Below are 12,638 nucleotides of genomic sequence, written 5' to 3'. Positions count from 1 at the left end.
CCAATGAGTGCATAAGTGTTATGCATACAACAAGAGAAGTTGGTTTAAAACATGGCCTTAAATGCTTCATAAAGTGAGGAATGACTCTCTCCTAAATGAGCTATTTGACAAGGGTTCCACTATTTAGAAGTGAACATTTAATGGGCTTGACCCTGCAGATTGAAAGTTCGGTTCCATTATACAGCTCTGACTAACCACGTTTTGCACTAACTGGTGTACATAAAGCATCCAATAAATTGTCATCAGACTTTCCCTTCAGTATAACTTTTATTAAAAGAGGTGCTAAGGTACTGTACTGTATGCAGTACATCATATTTATTACCAAAATTATTAACAAATATACAAAACTTATATATGTAATTTTCTTACATCCATTTATTCTTCTATAATACTGCATTTGTTCAAGTAGGTTATCTACAGTATGTAAACATCCCTTGGATTGATCTCACACAGATTAGGAAAGCCCCTCTAACCCATGTATTTATCAATTTTTTTTTATTTGGCTTTCATTGCTAGCATCTAACCATCACATTTGGCACATGGAAGAGACATCTACAGTGCAAAAGAGGCAGATTTTCTGGTTTTGTTCTGAGCAGTTCTGCAGTGCCAACATTTTAAAGAGCTGAGAGGAAAATAAATTTACACTAACTTGACAGGGGGTGGATTAGTATTCAGCCTCAGTGACTCATGTATCAGCCTTTAAACTAGAGCACAAATCCAAAGGTCTTTCCAAGCCCTCTCCTCTGAGCAACATGGAAAAAGTCAGGCTTGTTTTTCAAGGGTTAAAAGGACTCTTAGCAACAAAGGAAGAAGGCTGATTTTATAATGAACACTCCTCACAATTCCAGTTTCAGTTTTCTGCTTTCTGTTTTGTTAGCAAGCAATGGGGGGAAATAACCAATTAGGCATCCTCTTTTACTGGCAATTTCCCTGTGAGCTGAAGATTACTATTGGACCCTAAGGATCTTCATATCCAGATGCAAAGAACTCCGTAAGCTGCCATGTAAAAAAACAGAGTAATATCATTATATTCCAGGAATGAAGCTTTCAAATGTAGCTATAAAAATCAGGAAATACTTTCCTCTTTTTGTTCTCCACTGTTTAAAAATGTAACTTAATTTAACTGAGTAAAGCTGAGCCAGAGAGAGAGAGCTTTGTTTGCACCCGTCTCCCCCATTCTCATTCAAGCACCATACTGCAATTTTAGGAGGTCTTGCCCTATGTCCACACAAGCTTCCGATGAGAACGGATCTAGATTAGGACGTTTGTGTTGTGTAGAAAACACTCTGCTCCTCACTCATTACCACAGAGCCCCGTTGCCCTCTGTGACGCCGTACATCTCGGCCAGCTTTTTAAAGCGAGGTCCCCAGTCTGTCAGGTAGTCATAGCTCTGGTCTGAGTCCGTAGTGACAGACTGTAATGAGCTGAGTGACTCTGCCACTGAGCCGTTCCCTTCAAACATGTATGTTTGGAGGGAGTCAAAAGGAGGAGCCCAGAGGTCCATGTCAGCTTCGTACAGCTTGGCCAGCACATAGTTGTGAACGTTGTTGTCCGTTATGCACGTCTGAGGCACGTATCGGGAGAGGCTCTCTATTTCAGGCAGCATGTCCTGCCTGCTTTTCACCACTATCTGGGCTTCCCGGGGATTCCACATGGCAGCAATGTCAAAGGCCTCGGTGTCTTCCTCCCCGCCCCCTTCATCATCGTACCTGACGATATTCTCATGGATGTTCTCTTCTTCATTGATGATGTAAGGCTGCTTCCTGTGCCGCCTCATGGATAAGATGAGCAGCACGAGCACTACAAGGGGCAACCAAAACATACGGGCATTAGAAAGAGCAGCTCTCTGGCATCTACTCTCCTTAATCACTGAGAAAAGGAACACATGTGCAGTTCTAACAGAAGGCGTGGCTGAAAGATGCAGTGAGAATGCAAATACCAACACCCTATCCAGCCATTGTACTTGGTGTTTACAAACTCTGACGGAATCAGTATGACAATTTTGTAATAACTGAAATACCTCATTCAATGATTGACTCTAGATATGAGCCCAAATCAGTGGTGCATAGAAGTCAAATACTTCTGAGCTTTGGGCAGCTGGGATGGGGCTAAGAAAATTAATTTTAAAGTTTTGGTCTGAATGTGGCTGCTGGATCCTTTTTCCTATAATAGGCCAAACCAAATCCCAGGATTTAAACAATCCGGAACTTTGGAGTGGGAGAGGGTTTGCTGTAAGCTGGACCCATACCTAAATGTTGTGGTTTGGGCCCATCTAATCTGCTCCCTTTCTCTCATAAATCCCATTGTTTTGGTTTTTTAATGACACTTAGACTGTCTATGCTATCACTTTAGTTGGTATAACTTATGTTGCTAAGGGGTGTGAGGAAAAACACCTGATTGAGCAACCTAAATTACACTGACAAGCACTGGTGTGGTCGGCTCTATGTCAACAGGAGAGCTTCTCCTGCCGACATAGCTACTGCTGCTCATTGGGGATGGTTTAATTATGTTGATCGGAGAGCTCTCTCCCATCAGCATAGAGTGGCTACACAAGAGATCTTACAGTGGTGCAGCTGTAAGCTCTCTAGTGTAGACATGGCCTTAGGCTCCTAATTGCCTAAGTCACTGTTGAAAATAGGACTTCGGTGCTTTCGAAAACGTTAGCCTGCGCCTCTATCCCATTGCTCCTCAGACTGAAGGTGAACTTCTGAAACGTTAGGGAATGTGTGGTGATCAAGGGGAGGAGCAATCTGACCCAGATTTCTGTTGATCCCATTATCTGGGTCCGTGTATAGGGGAAATGGGTAGGGAAATGGACCAGATCTGTGGATAAATGAGAGCGCAAGAGAGAGATTAAGCACCGTAGCTCCCCCTGGAGATCAGATACTAACCTCAGATACTATGATGATGGGACCATCTAAGTAAGTAGATATTTCTGATTAAAACAAAGAAGGAGAGCAGAGGTGCTAAACATCTGGAAGATTCAGAGCCAAAATAATGAAATTTACAAGTTTTCAATTTTTTTTTCTGATTTGTGTGTGTGAGAGAGAGAAACTTAGACCATTTGATCATGTGATGGCTTGACCTCCCTTGCCTCATTGCCCTTCTTTGTCTCATAAAATCTTGGGGGAAATGCTGAGGTCAATAAAGAAAAAGCTTTATATATATATTATACACCCACTTCTATTTTATACACAATATAAAATCAGCCTTAGTGAGGTTAACAGTCTGCCAAGTGTCATGACTAAAATAGATGATTTAAGCCCTCCTTAGGAAAGACAACACAAGTTTTACCTAACAAGACAAAGATGCAGGCTAGGATTGCAATGAGTGCTCCTCTGCTCAGGCTGACAGGGAGTATATAGGCCTCTGCATTGCAAGACATCACCACACCATCGTCATCACAGCTGCACACATGCACGGTCAGAGTGCCAGTACTGCTCAGCATGGGGCGCCCGTTATCGGCGATCAGGATGGGGACATAAAAGATGTTCTGCTCGTGCTGTCGGAAGCCAGATCTCCTGGTTAAAATCCAGGCAGTGTTGTCTAGGGCAGGAAATTAACAAAGATATATAAGAATTTATGATGCAAACATTTTCAGCTGGAAAGGGAAGTTAAACCTCCCCCGTCTCCCCCCGCCAGCATTAGACACACAGCTGTGATATCTTCTCCCTGTTTTCTTTGCTTTTCACCAATTTGTCACTAATCAGCATTTTGCTTCAGCCTCCCAACCTAACTCCAACATGTTTTCAGGCTAAAACATATAGACCTGTTAGGCGTACACCTTATGAGACTCTCTTACCCTTGGTGACACTCAGTGCCTAGAGCAAACTCTCAGCCTTCAGATCTTGCTAAAATATCTTTCAGAAAGCAAGATAGAAATGAACAGTTGAGGGCAACTTGTTGTCCCTGTTTGTTTCTGCTCAGCAGCTTTTCTAGGCCTTGTTGTTTCTTTGTGCTTCCAGTGAAAATGCTGTGGAAACCCCTTTGTGTAACTCTTGTGGACATGTAGTCAGTGATGAGCTCCCAAAATCCTAAGAACCGGTTCCCTACCGGGTCCTCGGCAGCACTTCGGCGGCAGGGGGGTCTTCACTCCCTCCAGGTTTTCGGCGGCAGGTCCTTCACCTGGAGTGAGTGAAGGACCCTCTGCCGAAGTGCCGCCGAAGACCCGGCAGGGAACTGCTCGGTGAGTACAAGCCCCACGTGCCTGTCTTCTCCCCCCCGCCACCATCCATCTGACCCCAACCCATGTCCTGCCCCCCACAGAACCCGTAACCCATCAACCCCTCCCTTGTCTCCTGACCCCCGCCCACCCTACTGCCCTCCAGGTCCCCACCCCCTACCCAATTTGCCCCACTCCCTGTCCCCTGACTGCCCCAACCCCATCCACCACAACCCTGACAGACCCCTGAGACTCCCACACCTACCCAACTCCCCCACTCCCCCCCAGTTCCCCGTCCTCTGACCACCCCCCCAGAATCTCCACCCCCTCCCTACCTTATCCAACCCCTCTTCCAGCCCTGGCCTGGCCCTCTTATCATGCTGCTGTGTAAGGATGCCGTGCAGCCGCTGGAGCTTGCAGCTCCACCCCCTTACCCAGAAGCGGAAGTAAGCCGGTACACCCCCATACGGCACTGGCAAGAGCCGGTGCGCCGTGCCGGGGTGGCCCGGCTTCCCCAGGGGGCAATTTAAAGGGCCTGGGGCTCCCAGCAGGGGCTGGAGCCCCAGGCCCTTTAAATTGCCACCAGAGCCCCACTGCTGGAGCCCTGGGGTAGTGGCAGCGGGGCTCTGGGGAGAAGCGGGGGAGGGGCCGGGGGAGCCTCCCCAGCTGGGATCTCAAGCAGGCTAGACAGGACAGTCCCGTTGGCTGGATGTGGCCCGCGGACCGGAGTTTGCCCACCCGCCAGCCGCTTTAGGAACCGGTTCTAGACCGGCTTCTAAATTTAGCAACTGGTTCTTGCGAACTGGCTCCAGCTCACCACTGCATGTAGTGTTCTCTTATTTTTGATGTGTGGCTTGTTTTTCTGACATCTGAAAGACCTCTAAAATCAGCTGGCTCAATCATTCTGGGCTATACAAACTGTCCACTGGGGAAACCAAGTGGATGAAAGATGCTAAAATAAGTCTCATTCAGTGTCTCATGTGGGGGGGGGAGGATTGCATGCTTTTTCAGCACTTCCCCCCTCCCCCCCCCCCCCCAAAATAATCAAAATTAAAATGTTTTGCAGGAACATGTCCATTTTGACAAAACTTTAGATGGGAAAAGGTAGAAATGGTGTTGTTTTTTTTTTTGACAACATCAAACATTTCATTTTGATTCATTTCATTTAGATTATATTCATTTATATAATATGGTATTTATATATTATATTTTTAATATAATCTAAAAGTCAAAACTAAATGAATGAGAACAATAAAGTTGAAACAGAATATTTCAACACTATTGAAATGAAACATTTTGGTCTCAATTCAAACATTTTTGGAATTATTTCACAGGAAATTGAAATTTCACCTTTTTTTTGCTCTAATTCAGAACAATTCCTCCTACACCCCTGTCTGCAGAACAGACTTTCCAGTTCTCAACCAACTCTTCTCAAAACACGAAGGCCCCTATCCACACTACAAACTTCACAAAGTCAGGACTTCCGAATTAGCGTGGGTGCAGCTGGCCAGAAGGGTTGGGGGTTCAGGCAGCAGTTTTTCACAGTTCTATCCTCAAGAAAACCTGCAGGGGTTTCCTGTGGAAGTCAATGCTGATCTTGTCAGCACTAAATTGGTGAAGAGGAATTCTGTGCCATCACTAGGCTTGTCCACACAGAGTCGAGGTGGGGGGTAGGGGATTGATATGACATGCATTATTTAACTTGCAGGACATGAGCTGCACTAATGGTGCACACAGGCTGGCGGTGCCTCTTTTGATTCGCATCATTGTTCGCACACTGGCAGCTTGGTGAACAATAAGCGTGTAGCATTCTTTGAGGGTATCCTATGGTCCTTTGCTGCTGAGCAGTGTGCATGCTGGGATTTTTCTCTCTGTGAATTGTGGGATGCATACCAAAAGCCAGGGAAGTTCAATTAAAAACAAATAAATCCCATTTTTCCATTCTCTCCGCCTCATGCTTCCTTTTCTGGGCAGAATAGCATTGTTTCTGAATTGTTGTCAGCCAGCATGAACTCAACAATGCTGGCAACTGCAAGCACACAGAGGTTGCTTGGACTCTATGGTAGCACTCAAACCTGGATGACTTTGAGTTTGGACTTCACTGGCCACATCAGCTTCAGAGGCTAAGGAAGAAGAGGAGGACGGCGAGCAACTGATATGAGAGGAGCAGTTGCTGAAGTAGCTTCACAGCCTTCAGTGCTGTTTTTGGGCTTGGGAAGCCAGCGTGGATTGGTGGGAAAGGATCATTCTGCAGAGCTGGGGCAATCAGCCATGGCGAGAGAATTTCAGGGTGGTGAAGGCAACCTTTTTTGAGATCTGTACAGAACTGGCCCTGGAGTGGCAGCATACCAACACACGGTGCCCTATACCTGTGGAGATGTAGGTTGCCATTGCCATCTGGAAGCTGGTCACCCCAGAATGCTACCGGAACACAGCCAACCAATTTGGCCTGGGGAGATCAGCTGTGGGGGCCATTGTTTATGTGTGGTGCCATGGATGAGGTACTGTTACACCAGGTTATAAAGCTTGGTAATGTTCAGAATATTATTGATGGCTTTGCACTCATGGAGTTTCCAAACTGTATTGGAGCAACTGATGGCAGCAATGTACTTATTATTTGGCTCCTCCCATCCCTTCCCCCCCACTCCCGCAGCTCAGAATTTATACACAGAAAGGGGTATTTCTCCATGGTGCTACAAAGTCTGTTGACCACCGTGGCAGGTTTACAGACATAAATGCAGGGTGGTATGGAAGAGTCTACAATGAAAGGATTTTGGGAACTCAGCTCTGTTTACCTTAATGGATCAAGAACAGTTTGCCTAGAGGATGATTATGGACATTATGGTGTGCAGATTGCTCTGGTTATCCTAGGAGACCTGGCTTGTCCTTTGCTTCCCTCGATAACAGCCATTCACAGTCGGTTTGGACAGAAGGAAGGAATTGTTTAACTACTGTCTGAATAGTTGCAGAATGACAGTGGGTGTGCATTTTGCAGTTTGAAAGGAAGGTGGCGCTGTTTGTGGAATAGGTTGGAAGCTGGAGGGGAAAAAATAAGTGCCTTAAAATTATTGCTCCATGTTACATTTTGAACAACATTTGTCAGAGTAAGGGAAAAAGCCTTCCACCCGGGATAAGGCTGTGCCTTGAGCAGCCAGCAAGGCATCCAATACAAAATTAAAACGGCCAGTAACGTTGTCATAGATACCTCTTGATCTTAATTTGAGTCTCAGGCCTGAAAATGTGCAGCTGTTACCCAGTTGAGGGTGTATATGTGGGATGGATTGTGAGCAGTGCAGTATTGTTTATGGGTAGTGAAGTGAAGGGCAATGTCGTGGCAATCCTCATTTTATTTTGTGTCTGTGCATGGTTCTTCTACAAAACACTCTAAACTATTTACAGTCTATGGATTTGCTATATAAAATGCATTGACGACTCTTTTTATAAATGATTTTTAATGAGTTTTATTATTAAACATATAGCAAACAGAAACAGGTCTTATCTAGAACAATAACTAAACAAAAATTCAAAGTGACATCGTACAGTGGAGGGGAGACTCAAGTCACAGGTGAGCATATGCCTCGCCTCTTCCTCCTCCTGTTCTTAGGCCTTCTGGTGTCGAGTGGCAAGGCTCAAAGTTATTAAGGGTGGTAGATGGCTCAAAAAATGAGGGCTCCCAAGTGAAACTTCTTGCTGCCCTGAGCTTGGGTCTGTGAAGGAATGGCGGTTGGGGGTACTCTGTTGGGTGTACAGTAGTACACTCTGTTGCTAGTGTTCCCAGTACCCTGTATTGTCAGGGGCTGCATTACATCGCTGGGTCCTGATTAACAGAAGCTGCAGCAGACCTTTCTGGCTCTCTATAGCCTCCAGGAGTTGCCTTCATATCTCCATGTCTATTTCAACAGCAACTTTTGCCACAGCAATGCTGTCCCTGGCCACTGTGACCCACTTTGTTCACCCCAATGGTCTCTCTGAGGAGCTCCTTCTCTTTGCCCAAGTACAGCCTCCATCTCTCCACTATTTTTATTTGTCGTTGGGCTTCTGCAATGCTGCATTTTAAGTCTCTTCCTCATCAGGTTAGCCAGCAACTCAGCCATTGATGCAGTGGCCAAACCCTCCAGGACAAGGCCTTTAAGTGCTGTGGCTGTGGGAGGAAGGAAAACATATAAGGGGTTATTGTTCGTATTCCAGAGAGGCTAAGATAGCATTTTTTTTTTTTTAATATGGACTTGGTGACTTTCTTTCCCTGAGATTCTTCCCAGTCTTGGGGGAATTTCAGAGCTGGTAAGTGGTGTGTGAATGAGAACTCTGCAGGGATTTTTGTCTGTGTGGTATATGCTGCTTGGGTTTGCCGTTGCCCCCCCAGAGGCTAGGAAAGGGTTGGGAATTTTGCATTTTTGCTTATAGAGTGGGGTAGGGGTGAGCAGGGGGCCTGTGCGGGAGAACTGGATAGCAATCCCCTCTACATCACTTTTATGCTGTCCTGATTCTTAATGATGTTACATAGAGATGGTTGACTACAAAGGCAGAGAATGGCCTTCTTAACAAAAGCAAAGGGCAGACCAGTGATAAAGTTATTCACCAAGATGGCTCTTCTCCTCAAAATGCTGCAGAAATGGAAGGGGAATGACTGCATAGCCATCCTCCATAATGCCCAGACCAAAGACAGGCAATTTCTTTGGCCTAGATTCTGCTTTATCTTCCTTGCAGACGTGGTGAAAGTGCAGAGAAAAACAAGGTTCTGCAGTGGTTGTCTGAAGCATTCACTGTTACAGAGCATCTATACTTCCGTGAGGGGCTGTAGTTTTTGTACCTGTACAGGCATGCGATGTCCATGTCTACCTCATGTAAACTGAGAATAGTAACCAAACTTCCTGTAACCACTGCATTGATAAACTGTTCAATTTTGCACAGATGAATGTTTTCATTATTTGAATAAACTTGGGGAGATGTGTGTGTGGGGTGCAGGTGGAGGCTGTGTCGGGCTGCTGGCTGCCATTTTGAGCGGGCAGATGGCGTTGCCAGACAGGACAGATGTGGGGAGAGGAAAGAAAAATAGGTGGATGGGTATGTGCCCTCCATGGCATGAGCTTGAAAATGGTCAGGAGACATTTAGCATGAGACAGATGCAGGCTGCTTGGCCAGAGCAGCCACCATTTTGAAAACTGTATGGAGGGGCCAAAAGCACAATGTGGGCTGAGCTGAGGGGCTGGAGACTGGGAAAGGCTCCTAGCTCGCATCAAACTAAAGTGGCTGTGGCCATGGGGCACCCAAACTGAAGCTAGCACAGCAGCATAGCACAATAATATTAATAATAAATTATAAAGATAGATACTTACATGACAAGGTTCCCTTGAGAGGAGCTGCCTTCTCAGTCCCGGCCTGGATTTCTGGCTGGGAATTGGGCTTGGTTGCTGCACGTCAGGAACTGGGCTCACTTTCTACTTGGCCAATGTCATGATTCTGAGTCCTGAAGAAATCTTGGCATTCTGGGGACAGGTCTTCACTGGCTTCCTCATGCTCATCCTCCGGTGAGTCTTCCAGGTTGTCTTTGGGGTGGGGACAGAGCAGGGTCCATAACCTTTCTGGTTTGGGTGGTAGGGTAACTGATCAAAATTCTGTCCAGTTCTTCAAAAGATGGACAGGTCACATTGCCACTACTGGACCTTTTCCCAGCATCCTTGGTGTGAATGTAAGTCCTCCTGGGCTGTTTTGCTCTTTACCCTGCACTGTTTGGTGTGCTGGTTATGTGCTTAGCAGTGCCCACAAAAAGAGCTTGATTCTGGCGGATGGCCACAAGAGCTTCCTGATACTTCCCCCCAGATGGTGATGAGATTCAGGGTCTCGGCACAGCTCCAACCAGCTACTCTAGGCATATTGTAGGGCTTCTGGAGTAATACTGCTGCAATGCCGATATGTTCAAATCCAGGAGAAAATGGACAAAATCTGGCCCTGTGCCAGTTTTTAAACAGGGAAAGGGGCATCTGGTCAGCGTGACACCAGAGCAGTGGAAGGCATAGAGATAAATAGACAAGTCATTAATGGTTGCCTGCAAAGCAGTGTGGGATAGCAGCTGGAAGACTGCCAAAGAAGTGCACAATAGCTTTGCATGAACACAAACAATAGACAGAACAAACTCTATTTGAGTCAATCTTCTTTCAAAGTGAAAGAAATTCCCAGAGTTAATATGCTATAATGCATTGTAGCATTTTCCCACCGGTTTAACTTGATTTAGTCCAATTTAAACCTCCCGTTTAGACAAGCCCAATGCCTCTTGGAAGGCCCATGAATAAGTAGGAAAGTATGGTAGCAGGGCTCTTAACCAGTCTGTGCTGCTAAGAGGGAGGAGGAACTGAAGGAGTACGACAGATGAGTTGGCCCTATGTACAAATGTCCTAATCGTTACTGCAATTTATTTGCAGATATTGGGGCATCCATTTAGTTGTAGGGCCACAGCTCCTTTTCTCTTTGATGGGCCAACAAACTCCACCCCCAACTCCCCTGGATGGAATGATGCTGTGGGATGTCTGAATTTCAGCTCGCAGTTTCCTATTTAATTTTTGCTTCCTCCCCTCTGACTGTTTCAAAGGAAATAATGAGCTGGCCATCTGTGCTTTTGATTGGTGAGGCAGGTGTATTGATATCCTTAGAAGTACCTGGTGCTGTCAGTGTTTACAGGGTAGGCTGGCAGAAAAGACACTGCTAGCTAGGAAAACTGCCATTCAAAAATAAAGGGGGGGAGAGGGCGGAGGAGAGGGGAAATTGACATTTTCCTACCTGTAAATTGTGGAATTTGTATAAATGTACTTAGGACGGAGAGTTGCTTTGTTTGCAGTGGAAACAGTTTTATTGTCATTTTTAGGCTGAACATTTTGTCCCCACCCCCAATTTAACAGCACTGATTATGTGGCAATGCTTATTGATTATGCAGTGTAGCAAATGGGCTGGTAGCTTTAAAAAAGGGAAACAGAGGCATCCCACAGAAGGAGGTGTCTGCCATCCATGGTACCAAAACAGAATTCTGTTTCTGTGCCCATTAATAGCTCTGGAGCTGGGGAAGGCTTTGGACCTCTTTTTTTTTTTTTTTTTTTTGTCAAGGTCCAAATTTCTTGGTCAAGGTATAGTCAAGGTCCAGACTCCAGAGAAACATTTTTCACACTGCAATAACAATGATAATAAGTAAATAAAAATATTTTTGCGGTCCATTCAAAAGCATCTGGCAGTCCAGATTTGGCCCCTGGTCCGCCCAGTGACTACCTCTGGCTTAGGAACTGCAAAATGGCAATTGCCTTCTTCTGCAAACCTCTCCAAGCTCTTTCTAGGCTGCCTAGGTGCCCTCTGACACCTCCTCTCCAGCACCTAATACAGTATCCTTTCTGCAGCACATTTAGTAGAGTGGGTGGAGAAGCTGAAGTAATGGCAGGAAATGGCAATTTGAATTTATACTGTGCCAACAGACAGTTCTGTGGCATTTTGGCAAAAAGGTAAATTATGGGGCTGGCTGGCTGCACAGCCACACTGTGCATGGGACCTTGCTTAGAGCATACATGGACACAGGACCAGCCTGTTTAAAGTGAACAAGAATAGAACTCCTGTTCATCCCTAGCTCCTCCTGTTCATCCCTAGTTCCTCCTGGTTGGTGCCCCTGATAATAAGAGGGTTCTACTTTATTCATAAAACAAATCACTTTTCGATACGGGGAGTGTGTCTGGCTGAAGCTGTGTAGCATTAGTTACTGACAAACCCTAGGTCGTGTTAATATTTGTTCCTTTCCAAGATGAAAAACAGACTTTTATAGTCAAATGTTGAAGCACATTTTTTTTTTAATTTACTGCAAATATGTCTCCCAGATCTCTCTTAACCAGTCATGGTGATGTAGTTCCCTTTGGTGTTTCTCAGCGTTCTGCGTCTGCCACCCTTTTGTTTTTGTTTAGCTTAATACCAGGCAGGGATCCAGTTCATCCCTAAAGAACAACTGGACTTATTGCATTGTAACTGCAATATGTTTGTGCCATGTCGTGTAGTCATGTGTCTCATCAAATGCCAATGTGATTCGATGCAATCCTGCTGGGTGTATAATATGATGGAATGTGACATGGCATGTCAGAAATTTGAATACACCACTTGCCCAGATTGGATACCTGCTAGATCGTAACCCAAAAGAGAAGTTCTATGAAATATGGGTGATACAAAAGCACAGGAAGTGTTGACCTCACTACAGCCTCATGCAGCTTCTTTTCATCACAGAGGGATAGACTGTAGTATTTAGCCACAACCCTGAGTACAGACAGATGTAGCTCTGTACCACTTCTGGCAGAGGAAACGTCTCCTCAGTCAGCCTTTGGGCAAACAGAGGGAGCACACATGATACTCCATCCCATAGGATGGAGCATACGCCATGTCATGCAGGATTGGCTTTGCAGGTGTGTGTGCGTGTGCACGAGAGCGCGCTGTAGTTGTTTTCTCCTGCTCCAGCTGA

The 12,638-nt window shown here is 45.6% G+C and overlaps 1 protein-coding gene across 2 annotated transcripts in view; it reads right to left on the bottom strand.

Annotated features, from left to right (window-relative positions):
* Positions 1-257: 257 nt before the first annotated feature.
* Positions 258-12,638, bottom strand: part of CDH20 (cadherin 20) — a 164,153-nt gene continuing 151,772 nt past the window's right edge. For both annotated transcript variants that reach the window (XM_034762072.1, XM_034762073.1), the window contains 2 exons: positions 3,295-3,546; positions 258-1,800 (listed from right to left, as the gene is read on the bottom strand). In XM_034762072.1, the coding sequence (XP_034617963.1) occupies positions 1,301-1,800; positions 3,295-3,546 (752 nt within the window). In that variant the 3' untranslated portion in view covers positions 258-1,300. The remainder of the gene's footprint in view (positions 1,801-3,294; positions 3,547-12,638) is intronic.

Source organism: Trachemys scripta, chromosome 2 (genome assembly GCF_013100865.1).
Source record: "Trachemys scripta elegans isolate TJP31775 chromosome 2, CAS_Tse_1.0, whole genome shotgun sequence".
Taxonomy (NCBI): domain Eukaryota; kingdom Metazoa; phylum Chordata; order Testudines; family Emydidae; genus Trachemys; species Trachemys scripta.
Note: the sequence above shows the minus strand (reverse complement) of the source record. Positions and strands in the feature narration are given on the sequence as shown.